Raw genomic sequence first — 22,473 nt, forward strand, 5'->3', positions numbered from 1 at the left:
TAACCGCGCTCCAGCTTGGGATTCCGGGCTTGTCCTCGCCGCGGATGAGTTTTCACGCCGCGAGATTGGCTGGATTTGATTCGAATAAAGTCGGAAAATAATATGTGTACTTACACATATCGACGGGGGCAGTGATATAGCGGGCGGAAGATTTTCGTCCGAATGCCCCCGTTGTCATGGCGACGCGGCTCTGTTTGCCGACGCGCGGCCACCGTCGCTCCGCCACGCTCAGGAAAAACGCCGTACAAGCATTCGAATGTTGCCAAATTTCTGTGTTTTCAAGGAAATGTACAAATTTTCTTTTTCGGAATGTTTGGAAAAATCAGATTACCATGTGAAGGGTACGTTGTCCTTCAGGCGGAACAACGCACCTGCATTCCAAAGTTGATAATTGTTCTGTCGCTAATTGTATTTTTGCCAGAAAACTGTTAGGTGTTTCTGACTGTAAAAACCGGTTTTTCCCGGATGAAACGCAAAATTTTGGACAGAAATTTTACAATAATATTTTTGTGAAAAAGTGAATTGTTTAAGTAAATTTTGCAACATCGGAATAGAGTTATGTTCCTGTTCGCAAAAATGACGAATATTCTGTGAAAATTTCAAAAAAAAAGGGGGGGGGGACCGTTTTGATTAACTCAAAAATAATAACCGAAACCGATTGGCAGCGACTCAATCCGCACCAATTAGATGACCAGCAAAAATTTGATCGATTCACGGGTCAGTCGATCGAATCGGAGTCGATGGGTACGTGTTTTACCTATATCCCGGATCGATTCATGTTGATCAAAACAGTGATGAAGTTGCTTCAGTTTTCAATCAGGAACTAAAATGTCTGGCTCAGCCGTGAAAACCAATTTGTGCACAGGGAGACAAATGATTTTTTTTTTTTTGACATAATATTTTATTAAAGAGCATACAAGTTGAAACCAACATTGACAGATATTGGCACGAAGGCCTAAGTGGTACAATCTAATAGAAAGAAAGAGCAAAAAACAGAAAGAGAAGTGATATCAAAGTTAAAATGAGAGTAATATACATGAGATGATTAATCATATAAAATTATAATTATACTTAAGATTAAGATTATGTCACCGGTATCGCCTTGAGGCATTTCTTCGGTATATTGGGATGACGACTGCGACGGACGAGCCCTTAACACCTTTTTCTTTGTTAACACTGTTTGTACAAATTGGCTGATGGTCTGCCAGTTATTTGCTGATGAAAGCAGGGAGACACATGATACATTCGTTGTTTTTAAACCGATCCAGAGCAAAATAGAGTCCAATACCTCCCGATCAAAGGAAAATTCGGTTTTTATCGGAAGAGACTTGACCGCCCTCGTGCGTCCATAGGGCGTTTTTCCTTAAGACGGCAGCACTGCACCCGCTGTATTTTTTATCGTAGGGGCGGCTGGGGTGGCGACGTAGAGGAATTAAGTTCGTGACTTTGGCTCCCCCTCTCCGTCTTTCTTTCTCTTTTCCTTGGTCCCTTTTCTTGAGCTCCTCAACGTGGAGCGATGGGTGACGTTTCGCGGGCGACAGGGTTCAGAGATTTGTCTCTCTCAGTATTTAGTCGGGCACGCCGGTATTTCTAGAGCCGTGCTTCCACAGGCGGCTCGCGACGCAATTTGCTGGGCCAGGTCAGTTTGCTAAAGCTTAATGCCGTTCAAAAGGCAATTCGCGTCGCCATCCGTCGGGTAAAGCTCATCATATCCAGTCCGGTGGCACTGAAGCAACTCAAAAGCGACTAATTATGGCTACTGGAGGATTCAATCCTGATTGGCGTAGCCAAAGTAGGCCTTATCGGGCTCTCAGGAACGCCAAAAAACGGCAGACGTCCCTCGCAGATCATTCTAAGTGATCGGTTTTATTTGTTTGTTTCAAGGTCAATTTTATTCACTTTACATACTTCCACGTGTCTGCTCAGTTTTAAAATCGATATCTTGCATTACTTTGGAAAATATATTTTCAACCCAGGTCTTTACTATGGCAAGGTTGGCAAAAAGTCCAGAAGATGATATTTTTTGAAGGTTGGCCACAACCCCCTCCCACCCAAAGTCGTCTCCATTTGTTGTGTTTTTTAAGGGTATTCGTAAAACCCGATGGCTAAAGTTTGGAACCACGTATCTATTTTGCAGTATTTCAAAATCTCTCTCCTATTTCATTTTTTCGAAGAGAAAGAAGTCAACTATACAGCTTGAAATTTCTTCGATGTATTAAGCTACTTTCAAGGTAAGAATGAAACGAGAAAAATAAATCATATCTATATATTCATGAAGTTGACTGTTTTCCAAAGAAAAAATAAATTATGACCGGAAGTTTGCAACGTCGCAAACGGAGATATGTGGTTTTGCACTCTTATTTTCGGGGCTCCCTCCACAAAGTTACCCTATGCGGCATTATCGTGCACGTGCAGTTGACTTGGCGCGTAACTCCTTATCGCGCGCCGTCTGTGGGAGCGTGGCTTGAAGGAGACATGCGGGATTGCGGGGCTCGGCCGGACTGGTCCAGCCCCAGACTTACTCATGGAGGAGTTTTTGTGCTTGTTGAGTTTAATTAACCCAGCTTTTGCCAACTTGTCCGAACTTTTAATATCCTCAGACGTGTCTCGCCTCCCCGCGTCGTCGGTGTCCTTTGACGGGACACCCGCTTTTATCTATCGTAACTCCTGACTCGACGACTCTATCTGCTCAGGGATTCTCGTCGCTCCGCTCGTCTCTTGGAGGGCGGATTTATCAGCTCGGAAGGCTTCATCCCATCGCGCAGTGGCCTGATTATTGAAATTGATAGACAAAGAAGACAAAATGGTTATGGAGGGATCATATTGGTGGAAGCGGGTGGTTGCAGTGGACAAAGGACGTAGGTAATACACTAACTAACGGCAACCCACGAGAGACCCGATAGTTAGTCCATCATTTAACCCCTTAGTCTGTAAGAACCACACATTTCAACCAATTGGATCGTTATATACGCCTCGTGTCTTCTTTGTCTGTAGCTGTGTCTATCAATTTCAATAATCGGCCCGCTGGTATTGGAGGAGGTAGTTGCGTGAACCTCCCGGTAGAACTGACGAAGTACAAATATAATATAGGTGATGAAACTAGAAAAACGGGCCCTAAACCAGGGTGTCTACTAGAACAGAATTGCTGGCAAGTCCGGAAATAGTACTGATTTTTTAAGGTCGGTCCGGAATTAGTAAAAAAGTGCGGAAATCCCGCAAGAAGGTCCGGAACTTTTTCCTTCATACCAAGGGTGTTTTGTAATAAAGCCTGAAAAGTACGCAATTCCCCGCGCGTTCATTGATTCGTAAAGTAGTATTTGCCTGCAAGATGACGATTTTTCAGTCGGTTAATCTTCGCAAAAATTTGCGAAGTACACGGAAAGTAATGAGACCAGTGGGCAGTTTTTCGTGTTATGTCGAAAAGGTAAACATGTTGTCACGACCCTTCTGCTGTAAACCGCTGTCACGCTTGACGACAATCCAATCTGCGTCCTTCTTTTTGATTTCAAACGATTCCCCAGGAAAACAGTTCGGTTCGTAGGAACATATATTTCTCTTCCCTCTCAGAATGTTCCTAGGTATTCATTTTCTCTTGGATCCATTTCACCTCTCGTCCGGATCTCGTGGCAGTTTGTCATTTCGCCGCAAGATTGTTCTCGACGAAGAATAAGACAGGAGGATGCCTCGAGGATCCTAGCAGATAGCACCTCTGAGAGATCCTCGCAGTATCTCAAGACGAGCGCCTTTGCTCGACGCATAAAGCATTCTCACAAATTTATGAAGAAGTTCGAGGCAGAAAGCAATGAACACGCTGAAAAACTCCTCCATCCCGGTTTCCAGGAAAAAAGTTGTTATTCCTCCCTCCCCCGTTCCGCCCCGTCCGTTTTCGTAAACGCCTCGGTGCATAAAAATGACAAATAATTCTCGTTTATTTTTGTGCGGGGCGAGCGGGGGAGCGGGAGCATAGAATTGGGCGCAGAACTCCAATTTCATCCTGAATTAATGATTTTAAAGCATTCATTATTCGGCGCTCATTCCTTTTCGAGATTCCCTCTTTCCCTCGGTCCTGTCTCTCAAGTATCCTTTCCTCCTTTTTTACGCCGTCTTTTATGCACCGTGGCGTAGCGTGCCGCCTCCAGGCGAGTTTCAGAGGGATTATCCGAAATTAATCTTGCGCCGCTGAAAGAGCAGAACATGCGTGCTCCCGGAGAAATAAACCCCGACGGAGCGAGAATACGAAAGCTCTATTCATACCCACTGAATGCAATAAGGTTTTTCTCTTGTAACTATCTGTCACTTTTTCTGACTGGATCGGTTTTTTTTTTTTTTTTTTTTTTTTTTTTTTTTTTTTTTTTTTTTTAGTAAATTACATTAACTGAATCAAGCAAGACTAAGGTACAACGGTACCTAAACCCTCTTTGAAGGTTGTACACGTGTTAGAGTTAGATGAATGAAAATATGATCAGCGCAACTGGTAAATACAAAACAATGCACTCTCGCGTAGGTAAGATTGCCGATAGCGTTGATTGAAGGACTTCCATAATACAGTGGTTGGAAAACGACGAGTCTCGGTTTGAGCGTCCATCGACGGTTTTACTTTCAAGGAGGGAATGATAATGAAGTGTTTGCAAGTAAAAGAATTTAATCGAACTCTTTTTTCTTAGTTTCTTAATTTAGTTACTAAACGTGAAACAATGAAACTTGATCAGTTTCGAAGTGGCCTTAACATGTTAGGATTTTGTTTTTTTTGACACGTCACGTAGAAAGTGCATTTTAGCAACTCTTGTCCTATGAAAATCAAACTTCTCAAGTCCCTATACCTTTTATTCTCCACATCCAGAAGAAAGAATGAAAAAAAGAGAAAAACCAATATGAACTCCTCTAAAGTTCTATGTGTGAGAGTCCAAGGTATCTTGAGTTATTGAAGTTCAAAACATTTGGGAGAAAGCTGCCTATGAAACTCGATTCAGTTGTGTCACAGCATCGACCTATTGCTGATTTTTGCACCCCTGACATGTTCCTGCTGGAAGTTAATGGTGGTTTTTTAATGTGGTACGTTCCCCGAAATTACTTCTTCCCTAATTCTTCCCCCTCCTCGTTGGAAATGTAATTGATCGTCTCTTCGACGGTATTTCTAGAATCGCACTCAGTTAAATTATACCCGATGTTAAAAAAGGGGGAAGTTAAGTATTTCCCCCTAGAAGTAAGTAGTTTCGAACAGCCATGCTTTGGATGATAAAAAATATTCATTCCACCGTGAGGGAACCTCATTTTTTGATGCAACAGACGTACCTATACATAAATGGGGGCTCCGATTTTGACATTTGCCCGCGCTTTCGGACATAAAAATGTATAATATACCTAGAAGGGAAATAAATAAAAATGAGAGTATCTTTCCGGGAGGTTCGATCATTTGAGAAACGACCCCATTTTGTCGGTAGTTACACTTTTTATTCCAATTTACGAGCTTTTTTCGTCCATCTGATCAACCCGTGTTCGTGCTCGTGTATCACAACATGTTTAACCAAATATATTACCTTAATACTTCGGTATTCCACTCAAGCAGCATGTTTGAACAGCTAGCTAAAAAAACATCTTGCACCTCTGTCTAACAGCTCCCAATTGATGCATTTGATCAATAATTTTGTCGACATCAAAACTTGTAAAATGAGCAGGTGCTTTGACAACAATGCTTTAAATTCATGGAGATTCCATCCCTTCTTCTCGGTTTTGTATTTTTTTTTTAAACTGTTGAGAAACTCGGTTAGGGTGCGTATTCATTGATGTGGGCTTGTAGCTTTTTATGCTTCAATTTTATAAGTCCCATATTTTAAGGTCAATCTAAACCCCTCTGTTTGAATTTCCAGGTATCGTCCTCTTGCAGCTCAGTCTACGTGGATGGAACCGAGGTGAGAGGATCTTCAAATGCGTCGGTTTTGGTCAAGTATGACACGTACATCGGGGTAGCAAAATTCGTCGTATGGATGCCCGAGTTTCCTCTCGATCTGAATGTTGCCGATTTCAAACTCAGCCAAATTAAAGGCTGGAAAGTTCCTTCAGAGTCCAATCCTACAAGGTAAAAATGAAGTTCTCTTTCATTCAATTTACAAATTTATTTTTATTGTTCTTATGTTTTAAATGTCTACGCATCCGTCTTTCGCGTTTAAATCGGAAATCCTATGCCGCGCCTTTGCGAAAGTTTATGAAGAGACGGAACCAGGCGCCAAAAGGATTGAGAAAGGGGAGAGAGAGGAAGGAAGAAAAAAAGGAAATTGGAGAAAATGAAAAAGAGGAAAACGAGGTAGGAGGATACAGAAGAGGAAGAAAACGAGGAGGAAATGAGATGAAAGAGGGGAGAGAGGGGCAGGAAAATAGGGACGAAGATGTAAAGGCATCGATATGGGGGCAACAGAAACCTCTTTTGATAGAAAATCATCCTTTAGGTGTTACTTTTTCAACAAGAAGGCGATCTTTCTGGCGCCTTTTTCTTCCTAAGAGGTATATTCGGAAACAGCACATGAGTGCGTGACCTCAGAGGTCGAATTGTTGCATCATTTGCGGCAAACTATCCGAGCATTTTTTCCCTGATTTTTTTTACGTAGGTATGCCTCTAATGATCAGTTATCTACTTACGTGCCTACAACTAAAACTGTATCCGTAAGGAGGAACCATAAACTAACTGTAAATTCAGTTAATTTTACACTTTTTAATGGCCAATTTTTAAGCAGGAATTACCGAAACCATGGGAGGAGGGGGGAATCATAATTATTTCAGTCTTTCATTGTTTTAATACGCTCTTGAATTCATGTTTCCTCCTTTTAATATTTGCAGTTCAATGAAATCGAAGCGGTCTTCAGATGAGACAAGTGCCAAGAGTAAAAAGCACAGTGGTTGGACCAATGTGGCGTCAATCGGTGGAGTAAATGTCAACACTGTGGTAACAGAAGATATCGGCAACTCCATCGACTCAGAAAAATCAAACAGCCCCTGTAGGTTGCGGTTCCAGCAAAGTCCAGTAGAGGTAATGGAGTATGCCTGCATTTACCTTTTCCACCATCATTATGAAATTATGCTTGGCTCTGAATGTATTGAGAATGAGACAGAAAGGTTTTTGAGTGTATGAAGCAATTAATTTTTATAGACCAAAAATGAACCCATGAAAATTATATTGCAAAAAGAAACACCCTAAGTGCAAAATTTCCCCATTTTATGTTTTTTTAATTTTTTTTACTTTCAATACTTAATGTATCGAATAATTAATTTGCATGTCTTGGTATCTCCACCCCTCATACTAGTTTTGAGCAACTTTTGCAAATGACTGCTCCAAGAAATCAAAAACTTTCAACTAAATTACTTTTACAACAAAAAAATTAAACAAGCATCCAACATTTTTCGGATTTTTCCCCAGGTTTTTTCTTTATAATTTCCCTCTTTTTTTTCAGTGGTAGGATATAGAATAAAATTCTACAATCATGTTCATTTTGTGAGTAGGATATGCTCTTCATTTTCCCTACACCATATTCATCTTCTTGTTTTTTATTTCTCAGGTTTACGCAAGATTTCTTGCAACCGACCATAATTCTGGGAGGGTCAGTTATTTTGTATCACGGCAAACATGGCTTACTGTGACTGATTTAGTCATTCCATCTTTAAGAGTATCAGATCCCAGAATAGCTACCCTGCAAGGAAAAATTGTACAAGGAAGAAGTGTGGGTAGAACCAAAGTCCAGGTAATTAGCTCCGGAATTCTCTTGACAGTTTTTTTTACCGAGCTGCTTTAACATATTATTAAAGAAAATATTAGTTTTGGAAAAGTGGAGTAAGAATATCTCTGCAAAATAAGGAAATTTAGGTATTTTATTCAAAATGTCTCTCATTTTATTTTTATTTTGCTTTTTTAAGTTTGTTCAAAATGTTATCAAACAATATCTGCAGTCTTGTCATTCTTGAATGAACAAAAAAAAGTTTATTCAGTATGTATTATCCAAAAATATTAAAAATATGGTCCGAATTTTTTTTTTTTTTTTTTTTATTTAAATTGTCAAAATGTCTCGTATCTACTTTTGAATGAAGTTAAATGCGAGGGTAAAAACTTCACATTTATTCTTTAACTGGATGCAGATTCAACCTCTTTACACATTTTGTAACCACAAAAGGCAAGAACTTAAAAGAGTCTATAGGTACCATTACCTACCTGATTGCTCTGCTAGCATTTTTTATTTTAAGTAATAAAGATTTGTATATTCATGGTACATTCTATTTTTTTTTGTAGGTGATGTCACCGATCACAGGAAGAGTTTTAGGTTCAACTGATATCAGTGTAACAAGTGACAAAGTCAGTCTCACTCGAATGCGAGTTCATGTTGTCTCAGGCTTGCAGTTATCCATTACTCCTGATACCAGCATAGACAATGGCTTCATCGCTCAGACGTCTGTGACCAGGAAGCTAACAGCTCAATATCAGGTAAATTTATGCCAGCGGACTTAATTTCAGATTCGATCAAACGTAGGTATCTGTAGAGGAGATGAAGAACAAAATCCTCTTTTTATTGCACTGTGGTTTCATTGAATTACTTCAAAAACCAGGTCCAGCGTGGGCCCTCTTCTCCCTAGCTGTAGCTGCAGGCAGCACGGAACCCCTGGTATTAGGAATGAAATCGTGATTTATTGCCATAAAATTGAAAATTTTTTACCATGGAATGGCAATATTTTTACATAATTTGGCCAGTAAATGCCGAATTTTCATAACCAACAAAAAGTGAGTTTAAAGTGAGAGGTTGGGAATTGGTAAAAGGAAATGTTTTGGGCTGATCTGACCACTCTTTTCCTCCTAACTATTCTCAGGTCCTGATAGGACTTTCATTATCATTCAAAATTCGTTCTTTGATGAGCAAAATCTACTCTTTTTTTCATTGAAAAACGAAATAGATACTCCTTAATTTATAACAGTTTACAGGTGCCTATTATCCTCTCTAATTTCTTTATATTTTGCATTGAATTTTTCAGGAGGGACTACTAGATATTGATCTGGAGTTTAGTGATGGGATGCGAACTCCTCTCCAAGACATTTCTCTATCGGATTTTTCTTTGCAAGTTGAAAGTCTTCGACCTGAGGTTGTTGCTTTTGCTCCTCTTGTGACTTCCTCTCATCCGCGAGTCATTGCTGTTGGACCAGGAAGCGGTCAGCTGCTCAAAACCATTTTGCTACCTGCAGAGGTTTGTCAGTTACAGAGGAGTACGCCCCTGGCAACAGCCACTGCATCTGTTCAAGTTGATTTCGTCCCAAATGATCGTCCTGAATTCGTTCAAAATGATGGTGGCTCTTTAAGCAGCGTCAAAGAGAGAAAACTGCACAAGGAAGATCTTAATGACATTTTGATCGGTGAGTAATGAGCAGTATGTTTACCTCTTTCTTTTAAATTTCTCCTGAATCATGAATCAGATTGAAGCATTCTTTTTGAAATTATTTTGAGTAGAAAGAGAGGGACTACTGTTGAAAATATGATCAGTGCTCTCTGGTATTTGAATAGCAATCACAATAATTAATAGTTTAGTTTTTTACATTTTCCTCCTCTCTAGCATTTAACCAGGAGTAATATGCGAAACATCTAAGGTTTTCTGAAAAAATTAACTTAGACAGAAATACTTTTACTTTCATTATATTAGAGACCATGAGTCGGTGGCAAGGAATTTTTGCAGTCATAGTATAGTCACTTTCTATAAAGGTTTGTCAAAAAACCATGAAGCTCATTAGAAAGTTAAAAGTATCATCCTCTAGGGGAGAAAAAGCTTATCAAAATCTGGCTAATTAAAAGCCAACAATTGTTTGAAGTACAAAGTAATAAGCAAAAAGGTAATCATTATTTCATGTTGCTCATTTTTCATTTTTTTGGGCTGTTTCAGGTTTACCATTGAAGGATGAGAACAACCACGAACCTACTGTTCAAGCAAGGCAGCACCACAACTCTTTCATGAATCCACGCAGACATGGAAACGTTCACCTGTCCCCACTTGAAATTGGAATGTACGTCTTACTGGCTGCATTCTGCTTTGCCATCGTAGTTTTTGTTGTTTCCTGCGTTGTTTACGCCTCTAAATTTAAGCCTCACCCTAATGATATGCCTGACCACCTGCCGGAAACAATACCAGTCTTGGGAAACAACCATACTTCTGGCAATGGGTTGATGAACATGAAGAGGGACCATGAGGAACCCACAACGAACGTTCATGACTGGGTTTGGCTGGGGCGTGCAACCCTCGAAAGAGCGTCTGGCCTGTTGATTCCAGCCAGTGCCAATAGACTGAAATCCAATATCAACAAGCAAATTAGGATCACTTCCAATCCAACATATGCCGCTGCGCCCAATCCAGATGTTGACTTGCAGCTGGGCACCTGTTTTGATAATCCAAATCATGTAGAGCTTCCCTCGCAACAAAACATCGCTCCTCCTCTTCAAATTGACTCAAAAACCTACTGCAAGAAAAACAAGAAGCATCAAACCTCCTCTAAAATGTAAGTTCATCCTATGACTTCCTTTTTTTCATCAAAATACGTAATATTCTCTCGTAAATGTTGATTCATTTCCGAGAGCATTAGGGAGCCAAAAATGATTTTCTTCAGCTGATGTAACTGAAGCTTTTTAAATGATATCAAGGGTCCAAATTTAAAAATAGTGTATGAAAATACACTACAAACGAGGACTTTTCAGAGAGCTGGCAGTACAAGAAGTGAGAAATTTTTTGCCGATTTCATCTATCTTTGTTAGTTTCAGCGACAATAGAAATTTGCACCTATGCTCTTACAAGTGCACGCTGTATTTGCAAAGATTCTATGTTCACTGGGCAATGCCCAATTTGTCTGAAATAATGAAGGTACTTTTGTTTCATGTCAATAATCAAACATTTTTTTTTGTTTGACAGTTTACCGCCTTTGCCCCCACTTCCACTTGAGGGTTCAGTAGAAGATTGTGAATACAGGCCTCCTGTTCCTCCACATCGAAACACTCGAAGTTCGAAGCATCGAACTGTGGACTCAGTCACTGAACAACCGAAAGAAAAATCGCACAAATCTCATCATCATCATCATCACCATCATCATCGACATCGAAACATAAATGAATCATGTCATCCTCGCCATATAGATCAATTAAAAAACGTAAAGAAACAAAACAGCAGTGAAAAACAAGATACAATAGCAGCTGAAACAGAGTCAAGTGTTGCAGCTGCAAAGTTTGTAGAATATTCTAGTCCACCATCAGAGGTGAAAAGAGCAACTATCGTCGGAAATCCCATGTTTTCCTTAAATGACACCGCATCAGACAAAAATAAAGATGACTTAATAGGATTAGAAGATCTAAATCTTGGTATGGACTATCAACAGATCATGGAATATTTTGATAATTTAAAAGAGTCAAATGCTTAACTTCACCCATGAAAATTTCCATTTTGTTCTGTCTCATCGGTGCTTCTTGTTTTTCACAAGACTTTGTAACGATCAATCCTTGATCAACCTTACGTATCAATTTTAATCGACTCAAGTGTAATTTGACTTTTTAAAATATCTGTCTGTATTTTATTTACTACTTTACTTTGATTGTTACTATTTTTTAATGTATCTATGTCTTGAAGTTACTATGATACCATACCACCTAATTTCTCTGGATACTTTGTCAGTGTAAGTTATTTAAGTCAAATCGCGTATTACCTGTGGATCTTAATTTTTTTCGCTGATCTCATTAATTTTTTATTCTTTTTGTAATGTTATGTGGATATCATCTTCATGGGAAAGACCTTTTCATCATAAATAGGTTCATTCTTAATGAGTGTATTGTTTCCTCCATGCTATTCAATGGATATTATTAAAAAAAAAGTTGCATTAGCTATTAAGTTACCATCTATGCTAGATTTTTTAATAATGGAGGCTAATTTTACACTCCATAATTCAATTTGGCCTTTGTAAGTGAGAAATGAGAAAATAATTAGAGCATCAATGATAACAAAATAACCTTCCCCTCGGCCTCTCGGTCAATGCCACCCGATGGAGTTGACACAGTTCTAAAAAGTTGAGGAATATTCTCAAGGGGACCAAAAATTAGTGAAACTACTTACCAGCCATCCAACATTTCTTGCTGCAGTCTCTTCTAAATTTTAAGAGCAGCTAACAAGTTTGACATGATTTTCTCACGTTTCAGTCACTTTGATGACCTGGACGACAAATTTCTGTAACGCAACTAAAATTTTATGACTTAATTATTATAGAATCAACAGTTCCTACTATTGACTTGTATAAAATAAATTCACTGAATCCAGCAATTCTGTTTTTGTTTTATTTTTAATTTTCATATATTGTTAGCAAAATGAGCTCCTTTTTTCTGACTGTCCGACATTTTTTTTTCATGAATTTTCCTTGTAAATTACTAAGTATGTAGACCGTTTAGGAAAAAGAGAACTGTTCTTTGTAGATTAATGATGGTACATGATAAAATTCATATCAAAATAATTATCAGCTGGATTCTAAATCCATTTTATAGTGTATGAAATTTTTATTGACCAAGCTAGTTCTGTTCCATGCTACTTGATATTTCCTATCATTTACCAACGATAAACTTGCCATAAATGTAAGGAAGATTTGTTTCCATCATTTTCAAAAGATATGAAAAAAAACTAACTGGATATTAGAAAAACTATTCTTTCTTGTTCTGATCGTTTTTGAGCAAGAATTCTCCGAGTAGATCATTCAAATGTATTTTTGAAGCTCTTTAAATTTTAAAGTATGCATTTATTTTTTTACAAGTTTGACTGTTCCAGTTTTTGTAACGTTTCTTCTACTTTATAATGCACGTCAGTTACTTTAAAGAGAGAGAGAAAAACAGCAAAAAAAAACAAAAGATAAAAACCAATATCAAACATAATTCCAGCCACTTCAAGAAATTTAATGTAATTTTTACTCGTTCAAATTCACTGTGTTTACCTCATAAAAAATCATCAGGAATGTAATGAAGTATTTGTTAGTTTTTTGCTCTCTATCTTTTACTGTTTATCGTTTTAAAGGTCTAATTATGTTTTGTTAATTTGTCGTCATGTTCAAGAAGACATGACCCTTTGCCATTTGCATCTAGTCATCCTTTACCTTTTAACTAATTTTATTTTCTCTCATTTAGAAATTTTGTAATATTTGTAGAATAGCATTGTTTTTAATTTTTAAACCATCAATAATTTATTTATTTCATAATCAGTACTATGAAGTAGACTATTGTAGATTAAGCTCTAATTTAAGGCTATGAGTATCTGTTTTCTTGTGTTTTTTTCTTAAACTGCAAATTAAAAAATTCAGTGAATTATCAACCTAGAAATCTACCATACTAAGTAAGAACGCTGCATGTATATTTCAATCTTGCAAGGATTGTGCAATTTTCCGCAACTTCAAAATTTATTCAGAATTAAGTTAAACGCCTTTTGACTTTCGAGACAAAATGCGTAGCGTGTATCTATCTTATTTTGAAGTGGATAAAATGTCAAGCAACCCTAGCAACATTGCAGCACAGTTACGCTTTCTACCCTGGCTGGCAGAAGATAAAGCAATACTGACGGACAAGGTTATAATTTTGATTCAAGAACTGAAAATTTGAGACTATTTAAAACCTCATAAAAAAATTTTGACTTTGGCACGCTTAAATATACCATCTTACCTTAGTTAATCTGATTTTATCACCTCCCATGTTTTTGAAAATCTAAGTCCTCAAGAAGGACGCATCTTACTCATAATTTTTGACCCATGACTTTTTTCCCCTTTCCTAAGTTTTCACGATTTTGCTTATGAAAATTGAGAGTAACCCGACTCAAAATGTAATTTCCTATTATATCAGCAACGTTTACTTCTTTTGTCGATCATTGTGTGAAAGGACATTTTCAAAATTCTCCACAATATATTTAGGAGCCTTATAAGGCGATGACACATTTTAATAATTGCACGAAAAGTCAAGCTTAAGAATCTTATAGACAGGTTTCATTTGTATTTGCTCAAAAATTCTACAAGTCTCTGTTAAGCAAATCTGATGTTGCATTACAAATTGAATAACAGTTTCCAGTCATGTTCTGATAGCATATGTCTGTCATTTCCTAAAATATTGCTTGAAGATACCGAAAAGGGTTGGTTGCCAAAAGTCATTATTGTAAAATTTCTTTTTTTTTCTTTTTTTTTCAAACATAAATGGGAGGAAAAATAGAAACTGTTGTTTTTTTACCCCCTTTAATTTTTTACTGCTTTATTTTAAGTTTTGTGAATATAAGTGTTTATTAATTGTTGTAAAAATTTTTATCATAGATTTATTGCTGTAAAAATAAAAATGTACTAAACTTTCGGCAAGTGTTTTAATTACTTAGCCCTCTTAAGATGTTGAAAAATACGCTTGAATCTGGCAAAAATTGTCACACAAGCTTTTAATCAGGCAAGGATTACACCTTGATTGTTCTTTGACATCTCAAATTCTTAGCATCTCTAAAGGAGATGTCATAACTAGCATCTGGTCTCGACTACTCTACATACAAATTGAGAAAGAGAAGAAAAACACTACTTCAGCGGATTCACACTGTATTTTATTATTATTCTTTTTTTTAAAATAAAGAAATAACATAAACGATTCTTGATTGCACAGGAGATAAAATTATCTTCAAACTTAACAGGTACTTACACGAGATTTTTTTTTACCTCCACCTTAAGCCTTCGTAGAAACCCAAGCAGAGAGAAAGAAGGTGTATATTTGATTGGATATAGAAAGTTCATCAGGTCTTCTTTTTTTCTGTTGCTACTGCATAATAAAACTTCAATTTGTGCAGATTCATCATGAAAATAATCGACAAATTTACTAAAAGAATACTGTTCTCTGTGCTCACGCTGTGTAATACCTGTTTGTGTGAACTTTAAAAAAAGGGTCAATTTTGATCATACAGCCTTATAGGAAATGATAATTTATCTTAGAAAAAGGCAAGGTTTTGAAAACAATAATACGATTGACCTTGTTAAAAAAATACAAAATACTTACCTTAATTACAATTATCACAAAGTGCTCGAGTAAAAATAGAAGAATACATGCATCAACAGTTATTCAAAGGCAATTCAGCCGGTTAAGTGAGAATTTTAGAAAAGACAGGCTAAACTTGAATTTGATGTACATATATCGTTGAAATGGAGTGAAAAAAGTTAGATGAATGGTACTTAGTTAGCTTTGCGTTCCTCATCTTTCTTAATGTATCTGTCCAGCAATTTCTCTCCTTCAGGATCAAACTTTGAAAGTTCTCGGTAGCTTTCATCTCCAACAAAACAAATCTCATGACCATCCTGCAAAATATTGAAGAGGAGAAATTTTGTTAATAGGGAAAAACGTGAGGAGACAAAGTCCTTAAAAGAGAAAATCAGGTGTGAAAGAGACATTTTTGCTCTCTTCGCATTAAGAGTTATAGGAGGAGTGCAGAAGCTTCTCCTTCACGCAATTACGGGACCACAAGCGAAAATGAGATAGCAATAAGAAGATATTGAACTTAGTAAAGAATGAAGTACGCTTTACTACAAACTCAGTTCATTTTAGACATTCAAATGATGCAACAAGGGAATTCGGCTACAATGGGTCATTGATACTGAATGGAATATTGAAATCACAGAGGATTGACTTTTAGAGAGCTGGGTTATTTGTGTGCACTTAGTTATTTATGCCTTGTTTTCAACTCAGTAATTTTAGGAAAATTAATTTAAAAAATTGACGATTGAACAGTTTCTGCTATGATTTCAATAGGTACATCACTTGAAGTGATTTGCCGCACAACAAGGATAAAAGTAGACTTGTTCACTTGAGTTCAAGAATGACTCTTATCTAAAGAGCTCCTTGACATGATCATACGATTGAGAGGGAGATTTAAAATAGACACTTAGATTTATTTGGACAGAGAGAATAGTAAATACCCTTCTTTAAATGCTTTGCTAAAAACAGGTTAAGCAGCATTTCTCAGTTGAATTTTTACAAAAATCTTCTTAAGTTTTGCTGCCACAAGTTATCTTAAAACCACAGTAATGAAGAATTATCAATAACTTACAGGATCTGCTAGAATGATGACAGTCACATCAGCTTTTCCAGGAGTGGGCAAAGTCACCAGAGGGGTTAAAATTTTGTTGTTAGTGCTCTTAATGATCTTATCAATATCTTGCAGTTCCTTCACCGGCACAGAAAACGCTATTCTTCCATATGCTGTAGCGTGGTTGATGGGCTCACCTAAAATTGGAATGGAATTCGTCAATGACATAAGAATTTGATTCAATAATTTATTTATCTAAAATACTCTACAATTTAAGCAGCAAGCACGGAGTGTCCTTTTTTTCTGGATGATTATTGCCTTGTGTCAAGCAACCTGCTTGATCCATGAATTTAAAATTTGAAACTTAAGTGTAAGAAATTGAAAAGAAACGTTTTAAGAGAAACCTCTACAGTTACAGGTGCTGTCTTAAATCAATTTTGTGACAGTGCATGTTTTTTAGATTATTCTTCACTGAAGGACATAAAAATTGTTTTTCCTCTTTTTTCCAATCAGCATCTGCTTAAAAATTGCTAGAAATTTAAATGCTCTGACATCCTATTACATTAATTCCACAAATTTATATTCCTATAAAAAAAAAATTTCATAGTGAATGCCATTCAATTCAGAGACACTTTGGAGTGTAAATACCTCGACAACCCGCTCCACTCCCAACCAAGAAAATTAAGCAAAATGATTTTTTCCTCAGATCATGATACATAAACATGATATTCCCTGGAAACGAATACTTTAAAGTTGACAGTAACCAACCATTATTGAGGATCAGCACCCACACCTCTTAGATAATGAAGCACTAAACAAAATACAAACTACAACACTCTGTTCATGTTGTCTCCTCAGAATTTTACGTAGAAATTTATTCACATGCAAGAGCATTCGGAAATCAACTCTTACAAAAGATACTAATGATGTCATTTCTATAATTTGAGTTTTAGTCAATCAGTGTTAGTGTGCATGTCAGTACCTTGCTAAGGAGTTGATTCCTGAATTTCCTGTTTCTTGTTTCATTTTCTGCTTAAAATTTTGAAACATGTCACCCGGTGCTTTAAATCATGCCTAGTCTAGAGTTCCATTAAAATCACCAACTTTGCTTTTCATGTTCACAATACCAATTGTAATCTCTTAAGTAAATACTCAGTTAATATAATGGGCCACGTGGCATATTAACTGCGAAACCGTATCTTATGAATAAATTGGAGAGAACTTTACCGATAGCTTTCAATTCCAATTTTGCTTGATCATCAGCGAATCCAACTATAGCATGACTCGAGTCATTTTCGTACAGCTTCAATCCCAATGTTTTATTCCAATATTCGATGGATTTCTTAAGGTCAGTACTTGCCAATGTAACTTTTTCAACTGGGTCTGAAACAAAAATAATTGATGATGACAAAGAGAGTACCCATGGAACGTCAGAAAATAAAGGAGGGGTATCGCATCTTAGATTAGATGCTGACATGATATTCTGATAAATTTCTGATAAAACGGTAGTTGAGATTATAAATGCATCATTGACTCTAAACAGAGGAACTTCATAAAGATTTGGAACCTACAGACAATAAAGACCAAGGCCAAACAAACAATACTATTTGGATTTTCATTTCATCTGATTTCTCTGACAAATTTAGCCAGTTAAACTATAATGCCAAAAAATGATGCAGTGTCAATGGTCACCCTGCAGATGACTATTAAGAGAAAAAAGAATGAACAGCTTGATTCATGAAGCTTCAAGGAGAATGGAATCAATTTACTTTGAAGCTTGTGAAGTAGGTTAACAGTAAAAGAGGGAGAAATACAGCGCTGAGGCAAATCATTGAACTAATGAGCAGTAATTATCAGTAACAGCTTTTCTCCTCTAAACATGACATGGAATCTTTCAATCTTTTATTTCTGTTTTGATAATTAAGATCAACCAATGCATGACATTTCTTGAAATTTTGACAGAAACTTTTGAAATAATGGAGAAAAATCACGGAAAAAATCTGGAGAAAAGCTTGATTGTTTTTGGCTAAAAAGGTAGCCATATTGTTGCAAACATTACAAGAGTCAGGCAAGATTTTAATAGGTGGAGTTTACAGAATCGCACATAGCGTCACCTCCCGGCTAAAGTATGACAAGTGACATTTCAAAATTTTTGCTGCTATTTAATGTTTATATAGGGAAATTGTTGGTTGAATCTGTTTGAAAATTTCACTGAATTTTATCGGCAGCATAGAGAAAATTCAGTGAAATTACAGCTTCGTTGAAAAATTTCTCTGTAAAAAAATAGGAAATTTTAAAACATCGCAAGGCGCTTCTGATACTTGGGCTGGAAGGTGAAGAAATAAGAAAGAAATATTTCTTTTTAATACCTTTGTTGGTTGGTTGTTCTTCATTCAGCAAGAAAAACTTGTATCCACCAGGGGCTTCCACTACTTTCACCCCATTCTCTTCCTTCAGGGGCCACCCGTTTTTCTTGGCATTTTCTATCGCTTGTTTCGATCGGACTGTGATTCCTAAGTAATCATTGCCAAGGTCATAGCTTGGCACATTGTAATTGTAAGTCAGCTCCACCACAAAGTGATTGTCCTCTGAACCATAGCCTACCATGGTTTTACTCCAACGTCCATCGTAAGGGCTGCAAATGAACAGCAAACATTATTATTCACCATCTCCAAGAAAAAAATAAAAAAAGGGAAAAGAAAAATGTATTATTGAGAGGTCAGGACATCTATTGAAGATACCTGGAAATATACTTATTTTTTGTTAGAAGTTGAAAGTCTCTAAACACATTTTATTTTTTACAAGAATGAAAAGCTAAAAACCTTGAATACTGAGAGGTCAATTTTAGTTAAATTTGTCTCGGGGTAAACATTAAAAGAAAATTTACTGGACCTTATTTTTTGCTTACGAATGGCATCATGTTAAGGTTCATTTTTTCTTAAGATTTTAGATTATATGTATCAATTTTCAGCAGGTTCCTTTGTTTCCAAACTGAAATTATGTAACACAACTATTTTAGCCATGATACCCTGCAGTTATGTCGATGCACTTGGTTCCTCATTATTGCAAGTCAGTTAAATACTGTGCATGACTTGGCTTTTATCATGTATAAAGGAGGAGAGATTTCATCAAAGCATTACCCATTGCAAGCAGCTTCACAACCCTCCTTGAATTCTTCGTGTCTGAGGATCTGAAAGAAAAAAGTTGAAGGAAATTTAATAAATGCATTCCTTGAAGAAGAATAAAGATAATGAAAATATGAAATAAAACCTGGTTGAGAGACAAACAGACCTGCCAAAAATATCGAGAATGATTCAGGCTCCGGAGAATGAACGGACTTAAAAACAATTTATTCTTCAGAACAGATTATGTATGTACTTGATTTGTTCAGGGATAATTATGTAATGCCACAAATAATTAATTTTCTTAATTTTTCTGAATTGATCCTTCGAATTTACCTTGACGGCCTCCGTGCAGGCATGTATTGAACATAAGCTACATTTCATTGCTTCCTCTGGTCGGGGAAAACGGATATTGACTTCATATGTCCATGTAGAGGACAGAGAGAGGCATAATAGTTCTTTATGGGATCGACTAGGTCTGACTAGCTTCAGAAAATTGGCAATTAGCAAACTTGCTGCTCTTTTGACAGCTACCTATGTTCTCTTGAGAGCAGTCTTGTAACGCCATGAAGGATAAACTTTTTGGTGCTTTTGATGCCTGGTCTGCATGAAGTGCAAATCATTCATGAGACTACTTGAGAGGAATATTATATAGAGGAAGGAGGTGTTATGTTTTATGAGAGAGATTTTAAATACGGTCCGGAAACTGTACAAAAGCCCATCGTCTCTAAACCAGCAAGGGATCTACAAGTAGGTGAGCATGGTGCGAGAATATTTTAGAAAGTGGAGTACCTTCATTCCAAGAATTTCCCGGTAAAATTTGGCAGTCAATGTCCGATCTGCCACTTTGAACACGAAATGAAGCGCTCTTCCGGCTACCATTTTCAGTTTGGAGTAGAATAAGTAAGTGAGCAACAGGAGATGAGTTGACTTGGGACTGATAAGAAGAAATAGTCGCGAGAAACTGACGTAAAAGTGCCGCTGGTAGCTTTAAGAAGTTCTCAAACCAAATGCAACGACTATCTGAACGTATGTGAACTAATGCGGGTGTAATAATTGAAAAAGCTTCGGGCAAACACAATAAACCGACTTGTTTCGTTACATAAACACGATTTCCTAATATTTTTCTCCTCTCACATGACGTAACACGTAAACAACACACCTTCCAGGTTGACCAACACACCAACAATGAGAAGGAACGAACAGGGGGAAAGAAAACGCTTCGAATGGTATGTATTAAATGGATTTAATTACCGTGAAAGCTTCAAAACTTCAGAGTTATTAAGAAAATTGATTTCTAAATGATTAAAACCGGCGCAAACTGTGGTATTAGATCGAAAAAGCTGGCCTAACCCATTGGCATAGCTGAGTTATTTTGCTCTGGCCTCCCTACTACCGGGAGGTCGGGGGAGGGGGGAAGTAAGGAAGGAATACCCCCCGGCGAAAGCGGGGTCCGGGGGGGCCTCTTACAGCAACTTTTTTGTTTAGATTTTAACTCCATGAAGATCTAGACACATTTTGAGGCTGCCGTGTCGCAGATTTTCCGTCTAAGTATTTCTTCGGAAAAATATTGCTGTTCTTTAGTTTTCGGCTCAAAATACTTTCAAATTGTTTGATTCAACAGGTCAGGAAAATTTTTGAAATTTCCGCTCTGTTTGGCCGCATTTTGAAGCTTCCATGATGCAAATTTTAGCAAATGCTGACTCGAGGTTTTTCAATAAAAGCTCTCAAGTGAACGTGCCGGAGGGGGAGGAATGCATAAGACGCGTTTACTCGTGTTGAACACATTTTTTTGCTAAAGCCCCTGTCAACACTACGAACAAAAGTTCACGGAACTTCCATTTAAGTACAGGAAATGAACGAAAAAATGATGAAAGAAAAAACATAAATGCGGTTTAATAATTTTAACCCTCTATGGCATGTATTAATTTTGGATCTCAGATTCAAGGGGACACTAATCTATTTTGTAGCTTAATTGCAAAAAAAAATTAGAGTACCAATTTTTTTTTTTCAAAATTTAAAGTTGTGGGAATCAATTTTACAAAGAAAGAAAAAACTAATGAAATTTTGCAAAATCATGCCACAGGGGAAAAATTCAATTTTTAAAAACCCCGAAAATATGTTGTTATTACAAATTGGTAACGCTACCTATATGCCATAGATGGTTATTCCGCCGCCGCGCCGCGCCGCGCTAACCGCGTGAAGTCTTCCTTTAGTCTTGTAGGCGCTATGCGTTTCACGCTGACCGCACTGTGTTTGACGCCATGCGTGAAGTATTCATGCAGTCTTGTAGGCGCTATGCGTTTCACGCCGACTGCTGCTGTGTCTGGCGCAATGCGTGAAGTATTCATGCAGTCTCGTAGGCGCTGATATGTGTTACATGCCGACCGCCGCGCCGCGGGCTTCTCCTTTTCATCTCAGTAAGTAATGAACCAAACTATACCTTACCCATGTCTGATGTTCAAATAAAAAAAATAAATACTTAAATAAATAAATAAATAAAAACCCTTAATAACGAGTAATAGTTCCTTTTAGCACGAATGCGTTCATTTGATATTTTTAATTTGCCTGTAATTTGCCTGAAAATGCATTTAATTGTATTCTACAGAGGTAAGCACTTAAGCAGCCTATCCCTTTTGTTGTGGTATCTTCCTACCATTTCTGTCTTGTCCTATTTTTCAATGGATTTTCTGAGTTGATTGTACTTATTCCTAGTAAGTTAAATGCTGTGATAGTAATTTTTAATAAAAAATAATTAGTTACTCTCTAGATAATAGACATTAATCCACCCTCCCATCTTGGCTTTTGTTTTTTCAAGATTCAAGAATTCAATTTTCTCCAGTAGAATTCTTTAAAGAAATTAATGAGAAAAGGCTCTCCTTTCCATTATTTCATTTAATTTCATAATTGAATTGGCTTGTGCGAAAACTGCTGTTGTCCATTCCTCATGCTTTAAATTCTTCCTGTTGACAATACTTTTCATGGCTGTATCTCTTACCTTGGAAATTATCATAAACCCTGATGAAATCAAAATTGGAAAAATGGACATCTGCAGTTTTTTCATGAGTCAATTCTCCAATCTCAAATCAACAGTCATAAATAAAAAAACATGGGAAAGCAATACAATCGTCTAGTCTTACAATGAAACATACCCCCGCTTTTGAAGCTTCTTCTGGTAACCTGAGAATTTCATAAATAGAAGGCTATAAAATGACACCAACAGAATGCAACAAACCTCCTGAAAGAGTTTAATATGTGGCTATAGCACCTCTAGTACTATAGGCAT

The 22,473-nt window shown here is 37.0% G+C and overlaps 2 protein-coding genes across 2 annotated transcripts in view; one reads left to right on the forward strand and one right to left on the reverse strand.

The window, feature by feature from the left end:
• dtn (transmembrane protein 132C dtn) overlaps positions 1 to 14,360 on the forward strand; it is a 253,373-nt gene extending 239,013 nt beyond the window's left edge. The window contains 7 exon segments of the mRNA XM_019056775.2: positions 5,868 to 6,076; positions 6,832 to 7,021; positions 7,548 to 7,730; positions 8,273 to 8,464; positions 9,007 to 9,382; positions 9,904 to 10,513; positions 10,921 to 14,360. Of these exon segments, the coding sequence (XP_018912320.2) occupies positions 5,868 to 6,076; positions 6,832 to 7,021; positions 7,548 to 7,730; positions 8,273 to 8,464; positions 9,007 to 9,382; positions 9,904 to 10,513; positions 10,921 to 11,422 (2,262 nt within the window). The 3' untranslated portion in view covers positions 11,423 to 14,360.
• Positions 14,361 to 14,573: 213 nt separating this feature from the next.
• On the reverse strand, positions 14,574 to 20,335 carry LOC109040744 (glyoxalase domain-containing protein 4). The gene is made up of 6 exons (XM_019056776.2): positions 19,980 to 20,335; positions 19,206 to 19,255; positions 18,435 to 18,700; positions 17,293 to 17,448; positions 16,087 to 16,262; positions 14,574 to 15,337 (listed from the first exon to the last, which is right to left on the reverse strand). Exons 1-6 carry the CDS (start codon positions 20,067 to 20,069, stop codon positions 15,215 to 15,217), a joined length of 861 nt encoding a protein of 286 aa, XP_018912321.1. The 5' UTR covers positions 20,070 to 20,335; the 3' UTR covers positions 14,574 to 15,214.
• Between the last annotated feature and the right edge of the window lie 2,138 nt (positions 20,336 to 22,473).

Source organism: Bemisia tabaci, chromosome 5 (genome assembly GCF_918797505.1).
Source record: "Bemisia tabaci chromosome 5, PGI_BMITA_v3".
In the NCBI taxonomy this organism is placed as follows: domain Eukaryota; kingdom Metazoa; phylum Arthropoda; class Insecta; order Hemiptera; family Aleyrodidae; genus Bemisia; species Bemisia tabaci.

What these genes read in the sequence shown, in the direction of transcription:
- LOC109040744 (XM_019056776.2), bottom strand. Translation starts at nt 20,069, where the DNA reads ATGGTAGCCGGAAGAGCGCTTCATTTCGTGTTCAAAGTGGCAGATCGG. An exon ending in GGGAAATTCTTGGAATGAAG is followed by an intron (nt 19,256 to 19,979) that starts GTACTCCACTTT and finishes TTTTTCTTTCAG; the next exon opens with ATCCTCAGACACGAAGAATT. An exon ending in TGTGAAGCTGCTTGCAATGG is followed by an intron (nt 18,701 to 19,205) that starts GTAATGCTTTGA and finishes GTTCATTTGCAG; the next exon opens with CCCTTACGATGGACGTTGGA.